The sequence below is a fragment of the Dermochelys coriacea genome, chromosome 8, assembly GCF_009764565.3.
Source record: "Dermochelys coriacea isolate rDerCor1 chromosome 8, rDerCor1.pri.v4, whole genome shotgun sequence".
Lineage (NCBI taxonomy): Eukaryota > Metazoa > Chordata > Testudines > Dermochelyidae > Dermochelys > Dermochelys coriacea.
Window position 1 is genome coordinate 48,601,493 of NC_050075.1, and position 23,521 is coordinate 48,625,013.

General features: G+C 46.6%; 1 protein-coding gene across 1 annotated transcript in view; it reads right to left on the reverse strand.

The window, feature by feature from the left end:
* Positions 1–755: 755 nt before the first annotated feature.
* The window catches only part of ADCY10 (adenylate cyclase 10), a 69,965-nt gene continuing 47,199 nt past the window's right edge, over positions 756–23,521 (reverse strand). Inside the window, exons 22-35 of the mRNA XM_043490851.1 lie at positions 21,258–21,320; positions 19,978–20,029; positions 17,788–18,019; positions 15,864–15,971; positions 15,303–15,481; positions 13,730–13,777; positions 12,515–12,671; positions 11,533–11,737; positions 11,353–11,449; positions 10,004–10,119; positions 8,640–8,757; positions 7,779–7,974; positions 5,725–5,913; positions 756–1,124 (exon numbers count right to left, since the gene is read on the reverse strand). Of these exons, the coding sequence (XP_043346786.1) occupies positions 936–1,124; positions 5,725–5,913; positions 7,779–7,974; positions 8,640–8,757; positions 10,004–10,119; positions 11,353–11,449; positions 11,533–11,737; positions 12,515–12,671; positions 13,730–13,777; positions 15,303–15,481; positions 15,864–15,971; positions 17,788–18,019; positions 19,978–20,029; positions 21,258–21,320 (1,949 nt within the window). The 3' untranslated portion in view covers positions 756–935. The remainder of the gene's footprint in view (positions 1,125–5,724; positions 5,914–7,778; positions 7,975–8,639; positions 8,758–10,003; positions 10,120–11,352; positions 11,450–11,532; positions 11,738–12,514; positions 12,672–13,729; positions 13,778–15,302; positions 15,482–15,863; positions 15,972–17,787; positions 18,020–19,977; positions 20,030–21,257; positions 21,321–23,521) is intronic.

The window sequence follows — 23,521 nt, forward strand, 5'->3', positions numbered from 1 at the left end:
TATTTACCTCTGATCGTCATTGCTTGGTAATGGCAGCACTTACTAGAACTCCTCAGGAGCTAGAGGATGCAGTGTTGAAGAGTTTGTATATCACCTATGTCAGAACAGAGTTGAATGCATGCTGTCCAGGATCCATTCCTCACTTTAAAATGTTTTCTCCCTCCCAGTGTGCAGAGACAGATTTCTATCAAACTCCAGATTTTCAGAACTTTGATAAACATTTTTTTTTCCTGTTTTTCAATGCTTTCATAGGGTTGAACTTTTGGAACTTCAAATTTCAGTTATAATTTTTCCACCAACTCTATTTCTCAGTACACCCGAAACAAGAAGTTTTGAATGCGTGCCTTCGGCTTCTCATTTCCCGTGTCTGTTGCCTTTCAAAAGTTAAGATGGAAGCAGCAGTCTAGCTGAAGCAAAGCTGAAGGCCACGCGGATTAGCACCCTCATACACAGGATCTCTCTTACCGCAAGGCATCGCACAACAGACTTCATGCCTTTTAATAAAATACAGAAACTAGCCATGAACAGCACCAGTTGGGGATGCCTAAAACATCTGTGGTAAGTGGAGAGTTGTAGTGACTTTCTTGAAGAAAGTGCATTTTAGTCATGAATGTTTAAAAAAAATTAAATTAGACTTTCCTTTTTGGGAATATCATTAGACTCTGTTCCAGATTATAAAGGAATAAATTACTATAATAAAGAGCTAGTACAGAGTTTAATTACCGGTGAGGAAAAATAGTCTAAGCAAGCCACAGTGAGACATTAGAACCTACATTTACCAAAGGAAGAGATGAACAAATACAGAGGGCTTTGCAGAGAGCAGGCGTTCTGTGCAGCGCAGGAATATCATAAATGCTTACAAATTTGGGCAGTGCTGGCTAGAAACGCTTACAAAGTGCTCCAGTTGGGTAGGTCATTTCAGAACTACATGCAGCTCAGACATTGGGGATCTCAGGTTCTGGGAAAGGATTATTAATATCCAACACTGGCACCCGCAGCAAGTACTTGGTTTTATGGATCTCTGGAAAGTCTTTCTCTGTCATTCCTATTTCCCACTTGGGAAAATCTGGCGCGGCCTTCAGCCATAAATCTTCCATGGGGTCTTTTGCAGTGAACCACCACGCCTAGGGAGAACAAAAGAGAGAGAGGCCAGAATGAGACTGGATCTTCAGAGAGAGCATTTCCAAGATGGGGAGGAAGGGGAGAAGTATGACAAGAGCCACCCTATTCTTGCTATCGATCACTATCTATCCCATACTGCCCCACGGGCAAACCAGGGAACAAACAGATTACAAAAGTTGCAATTTGATCCTTGGTTCCCAGCTGGCTTTGGGGAAGGAAGTAATCTGCACCACACCTAAACCAGGCATGGATCTCTTCCCCCTCCATGCTGGCTCAGCACTGCTGGCTGGCATGTTGGATTCCCTGCCTGTATGTAGGAAGGGAAGTAGGACCCCATTGAAACTACTCAGCTCCCCATGCTGTGACCCATGATACAGATAGCTCACACAGGAGTGTTGAGGCCCCTTAAGCCCCCTTACTTACACCCTTTTAGGGTGTAAAGTGAATGGTTTTCATTTGATGACTGACTCATGCTTCATGCTACAGAGGCGCTATACTGAAAGTGTATATATCATAGTGATTTATCTTTCTACAAAAGACTTTATTAGCAATAAAGCAGGCCAGCTGCCTTTACAATGACATCAGAACAGAACCGTCAAACCACAGAACTGTCCTCAGAGATGGTAAAAATGCATCTTGCCAGGGGAATTGTTCTCTCAGTTTGCCACCAGGGAGGAATTTCTCAGGCTAGGCTGGCAGAGCCTGTGGTTGGAAAGGCTGATTCCAAACTCAAGTCTTCCACATTTTGTATGGCAGAGTACTGTAAACAAGGAGCCGGAGAAGGATCTTACTCAGGTGGTTAGAATTCTACCTGTGTCCATTTGGTCTGAAAAAAGTTCTCAGACATCCGTATTTCAAATCCCCTCTCTTCCTGGTGCATGTCCTTCTGATGAAAGTAGTTGACCATGATTTGTTTGCCATCCTAGCTGTAGACTTCCCATACTTCTTTTTTCCCTTCTCCTCCAGCTGTGATTGGACCAAACGTATTTCTGGCCAATGTCTTTCTAAAAGGCCAATAGCAGGTGCTTCCTGGCTCCAAAGCTGTCAGCCTGCCTGTTAGTATTATTATTTATTATTTGTATAACCTCGTTGTGCTAGGTGCTAGACAAACAGAACAAAAAAACATACCTGCCCCAAGGAGCTAACAATCTAAGACAAGAGTCAACAGGTGGATACAGACAGACTGGGGAGCACAAGGAAACAGTGAGAAAATATTGGTCAACATGGTAGACTGTGGTCTCAGAGCACTTGGCATCATGGCAAAGGAGAGTTTTAACTCCAGCACCCACACTGGCCTTTGTTGCCTTGGTCCAAAACAGAACTGTGCAGCTGGGGCCCTGGTAGAAGGTCCTGTTAAGACAAACCAACTAGTTTTGAGTTTGCATCCATAGTAAGCTATCATACCTTTCTTAGCCTAATACTTTCAAGGGATGAGACAAATGTATCCATTTTGCTTAACTTCTAAATTCCAAACTATACACCTCAGCCATTTGCTCCAATCAGCTCCCTGGGCAGGAGAAGAAAATAGGCTCTGTGAAGAAATGCAAGAACTACATTAGAGCACTGGCTTTGAGATATTTTCTGACATTACCTCACAAGAGTGGGTTAAAATTAAAGCAGGTACTAATACGGTCAATGGAAAACTCTTCCAGTAAGAATGTTTGCCACTGTTATATGTCCATTGCGCCTGTGGTTGCCTTCACTTGTTCCATATCCCGTACATGCAGTGTGTACCATGAAAGCGCATATTACCATCCACTGATTTTCATGCATTGCAGGCATGCTACCATCTGGCAGCATGTTCCAATTATACCAGCCTCTTTGCAGGTGCTTCAGGGCACATGGTCCAGCAGATATGTATGTTGTCATGTAGGTGTCTGAGCCAGACTGCACTAGATCTTTAGTAATGCTCCTGTTTTTAAGTCTTTCTGCATTGCTGCTTGTGGGCCTTTTACATTTTTCTCTGCTTGTCTGACATTTGAGAACAGACATCTGCTGTTTATCAGGGACTGGGCATTTCTGTCCCTACTGGGAACAGTTGGCCAGGCAACCGGAAGGGGTGGGGTCAAGAAAGGAAAATTGTGGTGGGGACATGGTGTGCTGGGACCTACTGACAATGCAATGGAGGTGTAGAAAGGAAGAAGGGAAAGAGTGGCTTGTGCAGGGCTCTTACAAACACACACTCGGGAGAACCTGGGAATGCATTCCCTTCCCAACCCAAATCAGACCCCATCTGTACATTTTCACAACTAAAAAGTAGCTTACCAGATCTGAATGGCATCTCTCCTGCTCTCCAGGGTTGAACCTGCAGCTGTCTCAGGAAGCACCTCATCAGATTCCTCTTCCCCCTGGTACTCAGAGGCCTTCTCCTCTATCACTCTCCTAATGCAGTCTCCAGGACAGGGAATGTCCATCTCTGCCTGATGCTGGGAAATGCCATCATACCATACACCTTCCCTAGATGCTGTGGTCATGCAGTACCACAGCCTCTGGCCCTGTCCATAAGGCAGTAAACATGCTGATGTCAGTGCTGGCCAGCTGGCAGCCTGGTCGGATGATCCAATGAGGCAGTGTAGAGATCAGATCGCAAATCAATCAGCAGAAGAAGCCTGCCACTGTGGAAGCACTGTGCAGATAGGGGCCATCCATGTGTCCTGCACTGTTTGTACAGGTAGGTGGGTGCTGGCCAGGCTGACTCCTGGGCAGTGGAATGCAGACAAGTAACTAGACAGGCCACCTCTGCACTATGGGATTGCACTGGGAGGTCCATTTGCACTCTTTGGGCTAACACAACATTACCCTCTTCTCACAATGACACTGAAAACGACTGAGGCTCAATCAAGGTGGACCTCAAAAAACCTGTGACAGCACAGTCTATACTATAATAGAAACCCAAGTATGTGTGTAGATATGGAGCACGTTACAGCCATGCTAGGGAGAACATGCTATGTTAACCACGACATGTTTGACTAAGCCATGATGGGCAGGCAGATGTAGACAGAAGAATTGACAACATGAAAAGGAGATTTAATTTTGCAAATACAAAGTTTGCACTAGAGAGAAAACCACTGGCTCCTAAAAATGATGCTCCTATAGATCTTCCATCAAAATTTACTCCAGTCAAGGAGCCAAAGCACAAGTTCCAGGAGGCACAGAGCAGGAAGCAATGTTATTTTGGAATGGTTGGACTTGTACTAGAAATGGTCCTAAACCTGTTAAATGTTTTGAATGGGATTTTATGCTTCTTAAACCATAGTCCTGAGAACCAGTCCTGTGATGTCAAGGTAAGTGCTGTGCACACAGTGCTGAGTGAGACACTTGGGTTGAAATCTCAGGCTGAATCTCACTCCCCAGCTTGGCAGAGGTGGGCTTGTCTACACTTACCGGGGGATTGACGCACGACGATCGATACATCAGTGGTCATTTTTGCAGGTCAAGACTCACTAAATCAACTGCAGATTGCTCTCCTGTCAACTCCTATACTCCACCAGATTAAGAAGAGTGCGGGGAGTTGACAGGAGAGTGTCTCCCAATAAACATTGCATAGTGTGGACCCCACAGTAAATAGATCTAAACTACATCAACTTGAGTTATGCTGTTCATGTAACTCAACTTCCATAGCTTAATTGACTTTTCCCTGTAGTGTAGACAAGGAGTACTGCAGAGTAACCCTGGCAAGGCTTGGGGACCTATTTGTTGGGTTTTGTAAATAGTCACCACTGCAGGGTAAGCAATAGCACAGTTAATAGAGTCCTTGAGAGATTCTGTTTCATTCTGTTGGAGAAGAGTCCTGATGATGTGAGTGGGTGTGCGTGTACACAGCAGGGTGAAGGATCAGGTGCTGCGCATGCTCCTCCCCCAAGCCTTGTCCCCGAATATCATACCAGCCCCAGGCTGTCTGAGAATATACCACAAATGTTAGCAGAAGTTAGCAGTTAGGTGGGCTTGGGGTGTATGTCACAGTGGTGGGGCAGTTCCCCACCCCTGTCAGAAAGGAGTTAAAGAGCTCTTCTGGCACAACCAGCCTCAAGCTAGTGCAGCTGTATGGCTTGTCCAACCTAAGTATGGGGGTGGGGGCCTGAAAAAGGAGGATCCCAACTCAGTTTGGGGCAGCACTCTGAAGGAGCAGGACTGCAGTGCAGCGGTCCCTGACTCCCAGAAGCAGGGGTTGCTGACGGGAAACAGCTAGAGAGCCTTGCCCACCCAGGCCCTCAAAGAAAGGAGAAGGGCAGGTACTTTTGTCTTTTTTTTTGCTTTCTTTTACTTTGGCTTCCCAAACTTTTTGTTTGGGCTACTTTAATTCCCCCCACCCTGGGCAAGGGGGCAGAGGCCTTGAACAGCACTGGACTCTGCCACAGAAACAGTGCCCACCCTCTCCCCCAAGGGGTGCTAGAGAGGTATAGCCTACTGCAGGCACCCACCAGCTCCATCCAGGATTTTGATCATTTGCCTTCACAACCTCTCTCGACTTTATCTATATTGCAGCCATTGACCTGCAGCCAGCTCCACTTTCTTCTAGGGAATCCTAAATCCCTTCCCAGAGACCAGCTCATCTGGTGCTCAAAGGAAAGAACTTTCAGATTACCAGCTCTCGGGACTTACATTGCTGATCTCCAGCCAGGATTTCTCCAGGAGGTTTCCATATATGTCACAGAGTTTGAATGCTTTGGATAGGTAGATTTGGCTATGTTCTTCATTGCCCAACACCAGGAAGATATAGGCTTTCAGGTGGTAAACCCTAGGGTAATAGATAGGGCTTGTGGAGCATCGAGAGATAACCTGGTCCAAGTCCTAACAAGAGAACAATTGAGATTCATGTCAGGATGACATCCCAGAGCTTTGAGATCCCTTTGCAGGAATACAATATGCCTGAGGAGAAGAGCCAGCTAGAAAGAAACAGGAAACCTGCAGAGAGATAAAAAGTAGCAGGGGTGAGATAAAATCCAAGAAGATTCAGACTGTATGAACTTGTCTTGATCATGCACTTAGGCAGCACTCACTAACTTGGCTTTGCACTAGTCTCTTATCCAGCCTACAGGACAATTCCTCTTTGGGAACTGTGCACTCTGTGTGGCTGATTTCTCTTCTACCTCCTGTCCAGAGGCCACTCTGAGAGGATCCTAAAGATATGTTTGTTGAAAGTGAGTGGGATGGGAACGAGGAGTCATCTGTCAAAGTCTTAATAGCATCTTCTTCCACATCCTCACAACATCAGAATAATCTGTCATGGTTCTCTCACCCCACAAAGTACTGGCCCTGGAAGTTGAAGGGCTATGATAATGAAATACTGCTGTTTGATCAAGGTTGCCCCCACTTTCTGAGACCTTCCACTGGCTTCCTGCCTCTTATTGCATCAAATTCAAGTTTCTCTGTCTCCTCTACAAAGCTCTACAATGTAGACATAAACCTAGCTGCACAGTACAAAAATATCAATGCCTTCTCCCCTCCTCCCTTGCACAGCTGTACACATACAAATATAGAACATCACTTTTGACCAGTTTCCATGTTCCATGCCAAAAGTAGAAGTGTGTATGTGTGCTTTGGGGGCAATTTGTTTTGTCTAGGGATTTTTCCCCCTCTCCATTGTAGTGTATTATGGGGAAAAAAGAGTTTTTGCAATTCTTACCATCAATTTTTGGATGAATCAACTGGAAAGAAGCAAAATTAAGATCAACCTCCCCCTCCACTTGTAATAGGCTTTGCATTAGTTATTGCTCATGCTGAGCTGTAGTGCAACACAGAAGGGATTTCAAAACCAAACCACCACCTGAACAGCCATTAAAACCACAGGGGCCCGAATAGGGAACTAGGCAATTCAAAGGAGGAGACCAAGGCTAGTAGAGCTGAGTACATACACAGGACTGGAGTGCTGCAGGTGTCAGGACCCTGGTATTGAATCCAAGTCCATTGGATTCCTCAACGGTACCCCCAGCCTCCATGCCATTGCAGCATGCTGAGCCACTACCCACGACCGGCAGTCTTAGTGCTAAAGGCCTACAACCCCACAGCAGGTAGGTTCCTGATTGGCTGGACTGACAGCATTCTCATTGGGCACCTGGACTATATAAAAACCCCGACAGGCAGAGGAATCTGTCTGAGCAGCAAGCCATTGTCTGCTGGTTGGTACCTGGACCACCTTGCTGCCCTGCTATTTTGCCTGACCTTGCCTTGCTGCCCCACTGTCTCACCTGACTCTGTCTTGCCTGACCTCACCTACCCTATCTTGCCAACTCACACCCTTGGATTGGATCTCCTGGCTACAGACCCCCTGCGAGAACTCTGACCATTGCCCGGGACTGCCTGTAATACCAATTGTCCTCCCAGGACTGCCTGTAATACCAATTGTCCTCCCAGTTACCAGACCACCCATATACTATCTGGCCATGACTCTGGACTGCCCCTAGTCTGCTTCCCATCCTGACCTACCATAATGCCCAGTCGCAGAAAGGGAGGTGTCGGGAAACTTGACAGATGGCTGCTCTCAATGGGCCTGATTCAAAGCTTGTTGAAACCCCTGGAAAGACTCCTACTGACATCATGGGCTTTGGATCATGACTCTCCATGACTAGCAGCCATCAGGAGATATCAGTCCTCCAGTTGCAGAGGTATTGCATTTTACAGTCTTTCCACACAACGTGAACTTCTCCTGTTCTCACCTTTAGCGTCTTAGTACGAGTCTCCCGGACACTTTCAGGCTTTTCCTCAATGTGTTTCCGTAGCACAAGGACCTCACACTCCAAGAATCTACAGAATCCACTGATAGCAAAGAATGAGGCGCTAGTTCTCCTCAGCAACCTTCTGGCCTTTTCAAAAGGCTCCTTGAAGTTTCCCCACTGATGAAGTCTGGCAAACCTAGATCACCAAGCAAGAGATCCACATAAGATCTGCTGCAGGGGATTAGACTATTGGACTGGCCAATGGCACCAATCTAGAGGAAAATGGAAAACTCATGCTGCATCTAGATACCTGCACAGTGTTATACAATGGGGAGAGGAATTCTTCCTAATGCAATCAGCAAAGCATGAGATATGATTACCACCAACTTAGATTGTACTTTGGGGGCAGTGACTGTCTCGTTCTGTGTTTGTACAGCGCCGAGCACAGCAGGGTCCTGGTTCATGACTAGGGCTCCTAGTCACAATGATGTTGATTATAATAGTTTAGTGCAAAATAAAGATGTTTTTACTGAACCTAAAATTATCCATCCAAGGTATGTGACATGATGACAAAAACTTTTCAGCAACCCACCCTGCTTCCCTAGATAAGGTGGCCTTAAGGTTCATCAATACCCCATTCAGTCCTCTAATAGAACTGGCCCAATTCTGCCACCCTTACTCACATTGATCAGCCAAGTAGTTACTCTGATTTCAGCAGGACTCATGGATAAGGAGCTATTCAACATGAGTACAGATGGCAGAATCCAGCCCAAAGTTTCCAAGTTCCAAGCCACCATCTGGCTAAATAAAGACTAAACTAGTAACACAGCAAAGTAATTTTGAGGAGACTTTGTATATTACCAAATGGCCAGGGATGAATACAGCCCCAGCATGATGCTGTTCTGAGACATAAGGATGCAGTTTTTTTCATTGTGCTGTATGAATTCCAGGCACTCTTTAAATGACTTAAATGAAAATCCTGTAAAAGAAATTTGCATTAAAGAAGCCGTTTCCCCTTCTGGTGGGAGTGTGTTTCCCTATTCTAAAACTTCAATAGGTACAAAGATAGTCAAGAGGGATCTTGGAAGTAGCTGAATCACCTGGCAGAAAAAATTCTCAGATCTCAATGGAAATCGAAAAGAAAAGCTGCAAGATTTGGGGTTTTAACTGAGCTCCTTGGGGCCGTCATAGGCTCTGTATCAGTGGTCTCTAGTGCAAGGGGAGAAACCCCGTACTGGGCAAAAAAAATGAAAGCATCAATAACCTTTTACCCAAGCATGCAATCCGCTTTTAAACTGCCCATGTTTCTGTAACACCGAGAGACCCTGGTCATTGGCAGCCAGGATCGAACCTGGGACCTCTGGAGCTTAGTGCATGACCCTCTACTGCATAAGCTAAAAGCCAACTGGCTATTAGCTAAGGCTGTAGAGCAGACTCATAATCTTTCTCTGAGGGTCTTGGTGCCACTAGATCGGACTGAACACCACACCCAGGAGGTGTGTGGGTTACATACTTCCCCTAGGTGATGGGGCGTGTCCCAAGCTTCAGAGATTTCCCAGTTGAAATCCCAGACAAGCCCCCACTTGTAACACTGACAAACCCCGGTCATCACTGAATCTGGGACTTCGGGAGCTTAGTGCATGAGCCTCTACTACATGAGCTAAAAGCCAACAAGCTGTTAGCTAAGGCTGTAGAGCAGACTCAGAACCTCTCTCTTAGTGGACTTACAACCTCTCTCTAAGTGGCCATTAGATGGGACAGAACACTACACTCAGGAGGTGTGTGGATTACATTTGTTCTCCACAATGGATGCAATGCAGGGATGGGCAAAGCTAAAAGGAGCAGGGTGATTGGGGTTGAGATCAGGGGAATTCCTCCATGCCGGCCGAGTGAAGTCTGCAAAACCCCAGTTAACCTTAGGAGGTTTGTTAGCCAACTTTACAACCTCACACCTCCCAGTATAAGGCTCCAGATTTGTATGAGAATATCCCAAAAGCTTCAACGTTCACACAGATATCAACATCCCCTCATCGGAACTACCACCCCTTTTCTGTTAAACCTTTTAGCTCTCTTCTTTAAAAGCATGTCAATTGCAGTGTAACCACAAACAAGATGTCAGAATGGCACCACCATTTTTTGACAGTGTTGACATGGTGACCGTCCCTGTCCAGGAGCGTTTTTGCAAAGCACGCCATTATCTGTTGTCCTCATCACAGAGTACTTACCAGCATAAAGCAAGAGTTCTAAACAGTAAGAAAAGAAATAAGCCATCCCAATGATTCTCTCCTCCTTAACGGCCAACTCCTCCATCCAACTCAGCACTCGCACACAATCTTGGTACCTAGACACCATGGAGAATTATTGCATGACTCATTTTATTCTGGGGTATTTCTCCACTATCCCTTCGTTTCTTTTCCTCTTTCCATGTCTCATCCTCTATGCTCCCATCCATCATTCCACTCATGTATCTATCTTATTTTTCTCTCCAAGGATCTTTGGCAAACAAGCTTATGGAGAAGGGCTTCAAGGATGCCCAACAAGACAGCGAGTGGATAGAGATGTTCCACTGTGATCCTTCCCAGGTGCGCCAAGTATCCCAATGTGCATATAAGTGTCTGCAAGGTCCACTGTGACTATCTAGTTGCCTTTCCAGCTGGTCATTGACAAGGAAAAGCACCAGGAGCGGTGCATATAGAAGCCAGGTGGCCAACCTATCTCCACAGACAAACATGCCCCGGGAGAAGGAACAGTTGTAAGAACAAGTGTTTTCAGGAAGCCATTGTGGCTCAGAGAGAGTCATTATAGATGGATGTCTAATAAGAAGCAGACCAGTCTTCTCATCTGCTGGGGGTGGGAGGAAATAAGGGTGCCACATGACTCCAATTGACACTTCTGAGCTATGTGACCGAGGTACCTGTATCCCAAGTATGGGGATCCAAACTGCCTCCTAGTGAGGAAGAAATTCACTTCAGAAGAAAAGTACAAGCCAACCAAAGCAAAAAGCCAAACTTAGCCTGTCCATATTTCCTTACTTCCTGGCTCTATAGACCAGGGATGTCCTTGCTCCCACCTCTTTCTGTCAAGGACACATTGTTCTCATCGATAGTAATTCACATTAAGAGCTGTTATATATTGCTCAGTATTATCCCTCCATCTCCTCCTTGGTCAGCCGTCAGGCCTGACACCATAAATAGGGCACTGTGTAAATAGCATTTTCATGGAAGGGAACGGAAAATGCCCCCAAACTGTGGTCTTTGACATATTTTTCCTTACAGTTAACTACATTTACTTGTAATTCATTCCTTGCAAACTGTTGGGAATTTTCTAAAAAAAAAAAAAAAAAGGTGATTTATACAGGGCCTTAAACATAAGGATGTCCTTCCTAGAGACACTATCTTACCTGGTCTGTCTTCTGTCATTGTAGCCACATGCCCTGCCCACTGAAGTCATTGGGATTTCTTTACTTTTACTATACTTGGGTCTCCATCGACCTCCCACAGTTCCCTATTGGATTTCTTCTCCACACACCATTCTCCTTAGCCCATCCATATGGAAACATAAATTTGCATCATACCTGATGCTCAGAAAGAGAGCTTTGAAGAGCATGCAGAGAACCAGATAATCTAGCTTGGGTTTCTTTAGACGCACACACATTTCATGGGCTCGATAGCCTGTGGAAAAAACAAATGTATTAAGTGTCTCTCCCTTAATACTGACACCTTCTCTTCACAGTATATGATGAAAGCAGACTTACCTAATTGAATAGATAGGGGCAGGTTACCCAAGCAGAGCTTCATATAGGCCAATGACTGTGCTAATTTAACTGTTGTTAATAGCCCTCCTCCAATAACCTGGAGGTGAGAGCTACGCTGGATGGCCATCAGCTCATATTTCATCCATTCATCTTGGTAACCCATCATCTGGCAGCAGAGTGAGAATTCCGTATAGGATGAAATAATCTAAACGTTCCAAACAAGAAAAAACAAGAGCCTGAAACTGTTGACTGAATCGTTACCTTGTGTAGGTTCAAAAGGGACACATGGACAAACCAGAAGCCCCCATATTTCTTTGTTCCTTTTTCTCTTACAATATTGACCATTAAAAAAAATTAGGATTATTAATACTAACATTTATTATGCTCATGTCTAAAGGCTCCATTCAGGATCCTGCCCACCGTGCTAGGTGCTAAGGCAAAGAATATAAACTAGTGTACATGAAATTAGCAATAGCTTAAAAATCAAAACCAAGCTAAACTGTTACAATAAAAAAATGAAACTAAACCTCAGATCAACTCTTTTGGGAGGTTTAAAAAAGCTCGGTGAACTGTAATTGTTTGTCATTTCACCACATCTCTGCCTCCGCAGTTCTTACCAGAGACAGAAGTGCTGCAACATTACAAGGAAGACCATGGGCATGTTTTACCAGCCAAGACAGAAAGAAGCAAGCATGCTGGAAATCTGACAAGAAATCTGGTTTTCCATGAGATTTCCAGCCCCAGAGGCTTAGACAGTGTGAATGAGGTTCAGAAAAACATCAGAACATTGGGATGATTATCCAAAGCAAAACTTTTACAGGTCAACCCATTGCTCATTGAAATCAGACATCTGCTCCATAACAGCCAGGACGCCCCAATTGCAGGGTGTGTCCTGTCATTACAGTTACTTCCAATGCTGCTAGTTACTTCCTCTTCTTTGGGGGCAGAAGGAGAGGGTTCCCAGCGGCAAGGGTGGACCCACCTGGCTCTCATCCTCCGATTTCTCTGCTGAGTTCACCTTCATAAGCGCTGCCAGGCGACAGAACTTCTTGCTGTTTGTAGCAGTGTCCAGGCTGAAGAGTTGCCACAATAAGGAAAGGCAGTGGCCCTGTTGGTGCAGGAAAGCTAATTTCTTCTCCCTATCACACAAGAGACATCTTTAGCCAGAGCAGATCACAGCAGCACAAAGATCTCACTATCGCTACTAATTAAACAGAGAGCCAGGGTGGGAGGAGGAAGAGGTGGGATCCTGAACTGGACTTTTCCTCCTCTTCCTAGGAGAGGAGACATGGAGGATTCCAGGAGCAGGAAGGGGGAAAGGAAGAAGTAGCAATCAGATGATGGGGTACCAGTTGGGGGAGGGTCAGTCAGTGGAGGGATGGCATTGTGGGGGAAGTGGATGTAGAAGCAGGAGGTTGGGAGTAACTGTGGGCATTGGGAAGGAAGGGGAACTCTGCTCCCCAACTTTGGCTGGCTGCAGAAGGGAGCAGCACAGAGGAACCTGAGGCTGCTTTATGCAGCAATGCTGAGAACCCTCCCCCTTCCCTGGCCACTACAGATCAACTATTAGGTTCCAGCCAGTGGGGATTAGCAATTGTAGCCCTGTGCCAGCAGGGGTTGCTCTGTCAGCAGAGGGGAGCAGGACGGGCTTGGCCAGGGCATGAGGAAGCACCACTGGCTGGGGTAGATGCTTCTCCCCCACCATCCGGCAACCATGGGGGAGTACAGTTATGGGGAGGATCAGAGGGGACAGCTGTGACAGGGATATGGGGAAAGCCATGCTGTCAACTCTCACAATAGTTGGCATTTTTCTTAAAGCCCCAGCTCCTGGAGTCATGGGATCACAGGAGAACCTTGGCTGCCATTTATTATTTCAAAAGAACAAGGTTCATATTGTGAAGAAAAGCTTGAGAGACTGGTGATCTTGGGGAAGGGAAGAGAAGCCAGAAGAGCTGAGAGGGGGAGAGAAACTGACTGGGATGGGAGGCTGTTTGGGGCAGAGAGAAAGAGGAGTCTGGGGCAAGAGGGAGAGAAGAAGTGAGTGTGGGGAAAGCAAGAGGGGAGACTGGGAACTGATGGAGGAGAATCTTGGCAGGCGGTGCAGCACAGCTGGCTCAGGGGGAGCTGTTGGGGAGTCTGGATGGATTTCACATGGAGAGAAGTCTGGAGGGGGAAGGAGGGTGGAAGCTCAGCTCACCATCTGGAGACTGCTGCAGTGTAGGCTGGGAGCCTCCCACTGGGGACACTGTAGGGGGAGGCCAAAGTAGGTGTTGGGTGTTTTGTTGAGGGGTATTGGATGAAAGGCAGTTGCGCTGGGACATTTTGGTGATCCAGGGAGGAGGGTGGCTTCATGGCAGGGAATGACTGTCTATCTCCCCCACCAGTGAGGGCAAGAGGTGAATGTAATGTGGGCGGGGGGGGAGTTGTGCCAGCCGGAAGGGGGTTCCAGCAGAGATGGGGAAGAAGGTGAGCAGAGGAGGAGGGTGGCAGCAGCAGGGGGATACAGTGAGGTGTGTTGGGGATTCCTGGGGGAGAGGTGAGACAGCCTGACTCTCCCCTGGTGCTTCAACCCAAACTCTGTCATCCCACCCCTCAGGGCCTCACCTACCCCTCCTGGAATCCAGCCTTTTCCTGCTCACTTTTTCCCCCACTCCTGAAATCCCCCTGCTGGACTCTCTGTCACTTCTGTCCTCACTACCTCACCTTCACCCCCAAGCACCCCATCTTCTGACTCCCCTTCTCCCCTCCTGCCTTAACCCTTCACTTCTGCCACTTCCTCCTTTCTACTGCCTTAACCCTCACCAGCCGGTACCCCAGGCTGCCTCATTGATCTCTTCCCCCAACCCCTCCCCTTCTGTTCCACCACTGCCTCCCCTCCACTGGGGCTCCCTTATCTCCCCCTGCTTCCCTTTCCACAGCATGTCCTCCATTATGCACCCCACTCTGATATCTCCCCTTCCTGTGGTACCTCCATCCCCTCATGCTGATACCCTCACTGCCTCACCTCTCTCTCTCTGCTTGAATCCCCAACAACACTATCCCGCATGGCCCAAAGGGTCTCTTCATAACACCAGATGCTTTTCCTTGCTCCCTCTCCTCCTGTTGCCCCCAAAGACCATGGCTCCCAACAGAGTTTCTGCTAATCTCAGGTGCCCTTTCACCCAGGACATCCCTGAACCACTAAGATGATGACTTCTTGCTCCACAACCTAAAAGAATGCTCATAAACACATTATGCAGCCATGCAGTAGAATACATTCTGTTAAAACACTGGCACTGTTCAGGTAGATTATTTATAGTGCAAATAAAAACCTTACAAACTTGTTTACATATGTTCACCCATTTTTACTCACAAACGGGTAAACTGAAGCACTGTCCCCAGACTGAAATATGAGCATTCCCATGACGAGACTGGTTAGCAAGGAGAGGCCAACATTTGGAAATAATGCCTTTAGCAGTAGCAGGGAGTATAAACATATTCTCAAAAGCACATGCATTTCTTTGCAATCGATTCCTGTTTTTCAAAATAAATGCCTTGCTTTAAAGTACTGTACCATTGGAAATGCACATACCTGTAATTCCCCCTTTACTAGAGTATGTAAACACCACGATTTAAAACCCCCACTCTTCATGTGCTTAATTTGAAGCATGCGAGTTACACGCTTCCAATTAAGCATGTGCTTAAATGTTTGCAGGATTGAGGTATAAATGACAACCAGGGACTAAGGTAAAATCCACCCAACTTGGTTTTACTCCAGTTCTACTTCCTACCCTTTACTGCGACTATACAAGAATTGCTGCTTCTTCTGGTGAGACGCATGCTTTGACACTTCCACCAGAGTCTTAAAAAAGACTCCAATCAAGGTAAATGGGAATCTTCTGTTTAATAAAATCAAAGCCTTCCTGATAAATTTCTTTGCCAAATTCATTTGGCCCATGTTATAACAGACCTGCAGAGGGGAAGGGAGAGGGAGACAAAGACTGTTTGTAACTTTATCATCCAGCTGCACGTTCCAAAATGGTCGGGCTCTCAACTGCCATTTTCTAGAATGACATCAATGCTGGAGCCAAGGGCGGAAGTGGGGAGTAGAGAGTGGGTTGGGTTAAACCTCATTGAAACTATTGTGACCTCCACCCCTCATTTAAGATAGCTGTGAGAGACAACTCAGTGGCCCCACCTAAAGCAAAGGGGGCATGCAAGCCCATCCAGTATTTTGGACTTTTAGTTTTGGATGAGGTTGTACAGACATAGCAGGGAGACACAGAAAACCTCCAATCATCTTCCAGGATGGCCCCGACCAGATACATAAGGAGGTTCCTCAATATCTTTACCTCACCCTTCAGGCTGTAGAAGGTAGCTTCCTCAAACTGGTTAATTACAGTCGCTCTGAAGTCCACCGATTTGATCAGATTCTCTGCTGTATTCAAATTGCAAAAGGCCTAAAGAAAAGCAAACCGCAGAGAAGGGTGGGTGACCATCTGTGCCGCACACTTTCTCCAACCCCACCACCCGCTGAAGAGAGAGGGCTGGATTCTCCCATCTGCTACGGCCATTGCAAGCAGCCAGAGATGGCCAATGGAGAATCTCCTCTGCGCAGGTAGAGGCAGCTCTGTGTCTCCTGCCCCCCTTCTCCCATGCCCTGTGGCAGGGGAAGGAGGGAGTGTTCTGAGGGCAAGGTGTGAGCAGAATGGGGTCATGGCAAAGCTTTACACCTGATCTTCCACTAGTGGAAGCCTAAGCTAGGGGCTGCCCTTGTGCAGCTATCTCACACCAGGGCAACATGGCACTGAATCATGGAGCTGCAGCTGTGCACCCCGTCTCTTCACCACCCTAGCTGTGCTCACTCAGGGGTGAATCAAGCCACAAAGCAAAGGAAGCTCTCTTCACCCTGTCTAGGACAGCAACATTGCTTTCTTTCCCCTTGGAGTAACCTAGGAGCTGCTGGAGCTGCCTGTAGAGCTGGGACATAATACCCACGGGTTTCTTTGGCTGAATGTATAGAGGAAATGTAGTAGTGAAGGACTGATGGCACTGAGTCCCAGTCACCCTTCAACCCCCCTACCCTGCTCCACACACACAGCCCTGCCAATGCACCTTACTCCTGACCTGGCACCACCTCCAGGCTATTCCAGTCGAGGGCCCCTTCCACAGCTTAGTAACATACTCCAATCCTGACTACAAGCACCCCATCTCGCCCATGAGCTCTCCATGGTAGAGATTGCTAATTCATATGATGAGTTTTGTCATATGACTAAATGTCACCCAGAGACTATGATGGGCCTCCCAAAATCATGTCCCTAATGATCTCCTTATCCTGCCACCCCCCATCCCCATACCCCAGCCTCTTGAGGACTGAGGCTAGTGCCCTAAACCACCACGCCTTTGAACATTCCTCACCCCTCTCTCCCCACTATAGTCACTATACTGGGGGGATGGGTGAAACCGCCTTGAGGTCAATGGGTGTTAGCGCCGGCCTTCACTCCAGACAAATATATAAGGCACTCAGCTCTTTTCTGGAACAGACAGCCAAAGCAATAGGAGCCTCCCCCCAAAACACAGGCTACAGGCAAAGCTGGAGCAGGAGTTGATCCATGTGACCTAAGAGGTTTCATTGGAGTCTGATAACACACAGGGCTGGGGATTGACTGGATTGCACAGGCGTGTGTGGGTGTGAGAAACACCACAGAAAGACCCAGAGAAGGCAGAAGAAAGCCAAGGACAGCCACAGAAGGACTTGTAGCATGACCCTGAGAAAAAGGTGAGAGAGAGAGCATTTGGGCAGAGTGGTGTCTGGAAAGAAGTTTGGATCTGTGAGCAATCAACTGTCTCCAACTGTTTGAATCCTACAGTGTTCAGGGAAACAGAACTTTATGTACATTCCTTGTAAATAAAGAGGATTGCATCAATGAAATGCCTGACTCAGTTTCTCCTTCTAATAGAAAAAACCCACACAATCCCAAATTTTGACTAAAAGCTCAGGTCAAAAGGGGTAATAATATTAAACCGGATGTATGCTTATAATCTCCCATGTGCTGTGTCTGTGACATTAAAATCCTGCACTACAGCTCAGGGTTTCTAGCAAAGTAGGAAGGAGAGGCAAAGTAAATGTAGGGCCTAACACTACCATTCTGAAAGAACCAAAGAACGTGTTCCTAGATGAAATCAGGGCTAGCCTGTTAATGTGGATAGAAGTAAGAGGGAGACCAAGGGAGAGGACATGAACTTGCATGGGATCAAGGGAGCAAAGCAGCTCACCATGTAGTTGTTTGACAGATGTAAGTAAGCCGCTGCACACTCCAACAAGTAATACAAGGCTCTGGCGTATTCTCCCATCGCCATGCAGTGCCGGGCCAGGGGCACAAAGACAGACTCCACGATCTCTTCACATTCGCAGGATCCCAAGTGCCTGATCTTCTCCTGGCCCCTGTCAGAATGCTGAATGATCTCATCCAGCCTCTCCAGAAACTCCTTCTCTATCTCTTCAGCTCTGGCCAGAGACAAGATGGCAGAGAAGGGGCAGGATTCCCGTGTCACAAGGCTTTCTTGTGTGTCCGTGTGCACGGGGTTCGGTAGAATTCACAGTTCTAATTCCCTGGTGCTGTTTTTATGTTGTTCTCATGACCCAGGGGACAGTGCTCTCTGTCCCTAAACTCCTAGCCCCTCCTGGGCCTTTATGGCACAGTTCTATAGGAAGACTATGGTATTCCTTTAAGCAGGGCAAGTTTAAGGCAATCTGCGGCTCTTTGCACACCCCCACATGAGGTCTCCTGGCCACTAGAGGGTGGACCTGTGGCAATGCTCCCCCACCATCACCTTCAACAGGCACGGCAGAGCCCCCCTTCTCCCTGGGCCATGCCCTGTCTGCTGTGGGGTGGGCTCAAGCAGCTTCCTCCCTAGCTACAGTGGCTGCTGCTCCCCTTCAGACTCAGGCAGACATCACATCCCTGAATCAATTACTCTCTCTCTTCTGTTTTTTCAAATTCTTTTTTTGCAAGGGCTGGAAACAGACTTCTTAAAAATGAAAGCTGAGATGCAGACATCATTGCAGGATTCCTGGAGGGAGCCCAGGCCCACAGCACAAGCCTGTGATGTTAGCCAGCCCTGGCACCCTGTGCTTTTAGCCAGGATGCAGGTAGTCCTTTCTCTGCCTTGCTTGAGAAGACAGAACAACATCGTCTCTGACAGCACCAGCACCTAATCCCTCCTAAAAAGAACAACCAAAACCATTTCAGCTTGGAGATCTTCCTGTTTCTTAACACACCAGAGAGAAAGCAGAGCACAAAAGTTGGCTAAAATGTACCTGACAGAACAGTGGCTCTACAAGAGAACTTTGTAAGCAGGCCTGAGTACCTTACCTTGGATAGAAAAGAAATGTGACCTAAAAGCTTGCTTAATCTGTATCTCCTGCCCTTGGCTCATGTGCAGCAGGACTGTGAACCATAGATAGCCCGTACAGTATGGAGCTTTCATGACTATCTGTCTTTCCCGAGCAGGACCTTGAAAATGTGAACTGAGTGTAAACAGATGGAGAGATGCCTGCCTGAGTCTGCAGAGAGCCTGAAACAATCATTCTGAGAGTGTGTTCTACCGTATCCATCTCAACCAGGGCTCCATCGACTCTGCTCTTCCATGGCTGTGCAAGTTGCAATTTTTCCAGAATGCCACAGAAACCACCATTTCTGCCATGGAAATCACTGTTTTGCTGCATTCAGGCACTCACCGTTTTATCTTCCTAACCTGCCAGGACCTGCCTGCAGCTACCTTTTGCTCTGTGGATTTCCCCACAACAGAGAGTTATTTCAGTGCACACTCCCTGCACAGTTCCATGGAGCCAGGGAGTGGGGAAAGTGCCAATTCCATGGAACAACACAGGCTGGTGAGCTAAGCAGGCTGAAAAATGGTACAACAGCCAACGTCTGAGAAGATGAGCCACTAAGCCAGCTCCCAGCTTCCCAATTCCCTGGCATCCATGGGGGAAGAGGGCTCTGAGCCAGGCTGGGGCAGGAGCTAAGGTTTGGGGTGTGGAGCCAGGCCACCCAGAGGGTGTAATGAAAAATCCATTCTTGGACTGTTGAAAATAAACAAATTCTACTGCAAGAATGTTTAGTTATGAGCCACGGGGGGATAGAAAGGAGAGTCAGTGGGAATGAAAGGCATTTCCCAGAAAGAGAGAGAGAGAGAGAGTAAATTAATGCTGCTGTAGAATGTAGGATTCCCATTTTACCATGGAATACATGGGGCCTTGACAGTAGGGATGTTCCATTCTAAGGGAATCCCTCACACCCTCCAAACTCCCAGTCTCCATGGGTATCTCGCACCCCATTAGATAATGTCTTCCCCCACAGGTAGCAGCCAAACCCATATATTCCACTCACAACCTTTGGAGCCCATAGGAATCTATTTCTTTGTAAAATGGTCTGGTGAATGAAAACCTTGCTCCCGTACTTAAGATTTTCCTCTGGCAACATCTTGTGTTTCTTTAGTGTCTTTACAGTCTCTGGAAAGAAAATCAACCATGGGTTCAATGCAACATCATATGTCCTGGAATAAGAGCCGCTTTTTACCATTCTCTAACACTAAGGTAATGAGATGAAATTCCATAACATAGGAAATGTCTTCACTGCAGACTTAGCGTGTGACATACCAGGGCAGGAAACTCCAAAGGCCACAGTTAATGGGAAGAATCCCACCCACCCAAAAATCCTCCAAATGCCAACGGCTTAAAGAGGAGAAACACCCACTACTCCCAAAAATGTTCTTTATGGCCCAGATCTTTAGCTGGTGTAAATCAGCATAGCTCCATTGATGTCAGCACAGCTACACCCCCTTACACCAGTATATGATCTAACCCAGTGGTTTTCAACCTATTTACCATTGTGGGCTGCACATGTGGCCCACAACGTGTTATGTGGGCTGCATCCAATACTACCTCTATGGCCCTGAGGATTTCACACGGGCCGCAGCTCTGTGCTGATTGGGCCATAAGCAGCCCGTGGGCAGCAGGTTGAGAACCACTGGGTGGGGCTTTTTGCCCAAACCTGTTAGTCCATAGTGCTCTTCATCAAACTGTTAAAGGTTCTTTTCAGTGCAGCATTTTAGGCTTTGGCTACACTAGCACTTTTGTTGGCAAAACTTTTGTTGGTCAGCGCGTGTGTGAAAAAACACACCCTGACTGACATAAGTTTCACTGACAAAGCGCCAGTGTGGACACAGCTATGTCAGTGGGAAAGTGTCTCCTGCCAACATAGCTACCGCTGCTTCTTGGGGGTGGTTTAAATATGCAGACAGGAGAGCTCTCTCCCGCCGGCATAGAGCAGCTACACATGAGACCTTACAGATGTGCCGCTGTAAGGTCTGTAGTGTAGACATAGCCTTATTTAGTCAGAGGGAAGGGGAAGAAATTCAGTTCCCTCTAGCCACCTATTTTTGTTTGTTGCGTTCTTTTAAACAATATTTTTCATTCCTGAATTTTTCAGGCTAATATATGATGCTGAGGAGCCAAATTCTGCTCTCCGTTACAAAGATGCAACCCCCATTGAAATCAGTGGAAGTCCAATATCTAATAAATCTGTGATTTGAGCTAGACAAGCACAGTTCTGTTTGAGTTAGAAGCTGTTACAGTCAAGCATGGATTTGGTCTTTAATTTCTCATTGCTGCACTGACTGAGTCTAAAAGGAACCCCTGGCTGATCTGTTACATTCCAGGAAGATAAGCTTGAATTTACCTTTCTCAATGTCTTGTGGAAGTAATAACTCTAACTTCTTGGAGACAGTAGAAGTAGTGATGTCTGAAATTCAAAGAACAAGGGAGAAGGCATTATCTAAGGGTGCCTGCCGCACACATCCTTTGTTCAAGACAAATGGTTCTGGTACAGGTTGCATACATAGAGAAGAATCTTTACTGGCATTGGGGATCTGGAAAATTTCAGGAGATGGTTGTCTGGACACAGAGATCCTAGTCAAGGGTACACCTGCTCAACATGAAAAAGAATCAAAGAATAAAGTTCCTCTGAAAAACCATCTTAGAGTCATCACCTGCCTCTGCTTATTGGAAAGAGAGTGTGATGAGCTTTCATCGCGACCCCGCCTGCAGCCTGCAGATGAGAAAGAGAGTGCTGCATCTATGAAAGTGACTACCATCCCAATAGACTTGCCATTGAGCATTAGCCATTTTCTGTTGTACTCTTTTGTACATGATGACTTGAACACTCCATTCATTTCTTTCTGCAAAAGGACCACAACCAGCATAGTATGACTGTCTTTTGTATGACATGCCAAACTCAGGTACTGACCATTCACGGTCATGAAAGATTTCATAGCACTTTTCTCAAAAGTTAGAGATGGCAACCCTGTTGTCCTGGCCTAATTTCTTTGTGAAAATGTACATTCGGCTCCATAAACACCTTTCGGAGTGTCATTTGAAATAGTTATTCCTTCCCTACTACTCCTTAAAACACCCTGTTGGGTAATGTTGCTGATACAGAGTAGTTGCAGTTCTCCACCCCAGAGATGGCTGCATTTCATTGGTGGGAGAGTACTCCATGTTTAAATAAACTGTAAAACATGATGCCATTGAAAAACACTGTATAAATACTGTAAGAAGTTTTATTGTATTTTCAGTTCCCCCTTTGGCCATGTTTTATTCCCACAATAAGCGTAATGCCCCTACTCCATTTGTTACATTCTTAGACCTGGTGCGATGAACAGCTCAGTGGTGTAGGGGAGAATATATATATAGAGAGAGAGGTTTAATTATTATCACAAAACACCACCACACACGGTACCTCTAATCCACCTAACTCATTTCATTAAGAACTAAATGCCCAGTTCTTTCGCAGAGTCTGTGCAAAGCTGTACATTCTCATACATTAACATACTAAGTCAAATTCACTTTAATCCAACTCCAATGAAGTAGGCTTACTCTTCTCTTTAATTATTTGGCAATAGGTTTGTTACATATTGCACATATTTTCCTACTCATACTGTGAACAGCAGCATTCTTTAGAGAGAGCCAATGTTTCAACCTTCAGGCTGTCTGAACAGAAGCAGGCAGAAAGGAATGACCCAAACTAGAACTTGATCAGAACACCTGGGCTTGGATCCTTCTTGTTGCCTCATTTGCCATAGGATCTTACGGAGCTCAATTTTACATTTCATCTGAACAATGGGAAGTCTCCAGCCAGGCAGCACTCCCTAGCACCATAGTAGGTCACTAGGTCAGTACTGACTCAGGGGACTAGGCCTCAAAGGTATTTAGGCGCCGAGCTTCCATTGAAATCAATGGGAGTTAGATGCGTAAATACCTTTGAGGGGCTGGACCATAGTCAATTGCTCCCTGTGATGGGGCTTTCTTCCCATCACCTGCAAGGCAAGGGAAAGAACCCAATTAGTCATATTCCACACTTGGGAAGTGATTAACTAATTGCCTCCTGGCCAAAGGAAACAGAGCAAGGCATTTTAAATAGACTGAGGGTGCTCAGGTGGGGACAGACTACAGAGCACACAGATTTCTGATGGAGCAAAGCCTTGACAGCGGGTTTAACAGACAGGAAACACCAGAGGAAGAACTCTACAGGAGTGGATTGGGGCCCTGCAGGAGAAACCCTGAGGGAGGGCCAGCAAAGGAACTATAGTGGACCCTGATGCTGCAGAAGAGGTATTAGTTTGATGATCTGATTGGACTTTCATTTGGACTTCTTCATGTTATCCCTGAAAGGGGTTTAAATTTCCATGTGCCTTGGCCTTATGGCCATGCCACAGCACCCCCAGAAGGGGCAAAGAGGAAGCCTGAGAAAGGCCACCGAAGGGCAGAGAATGACCCCAGTAGGTGAGGCAGGAGACAAGGACCCTGTGCAAGGCAGCATGAGGGGTGCCCACAAGGTGAGGATGTGCTACTAGTACTACACTGCCCCTGAATCCTTCTCCACTCTCCATACCAGTGGTTCCCAAACTTATTCCACTGCTTGTGCAGGGAAAGCCCCTGGCAGGC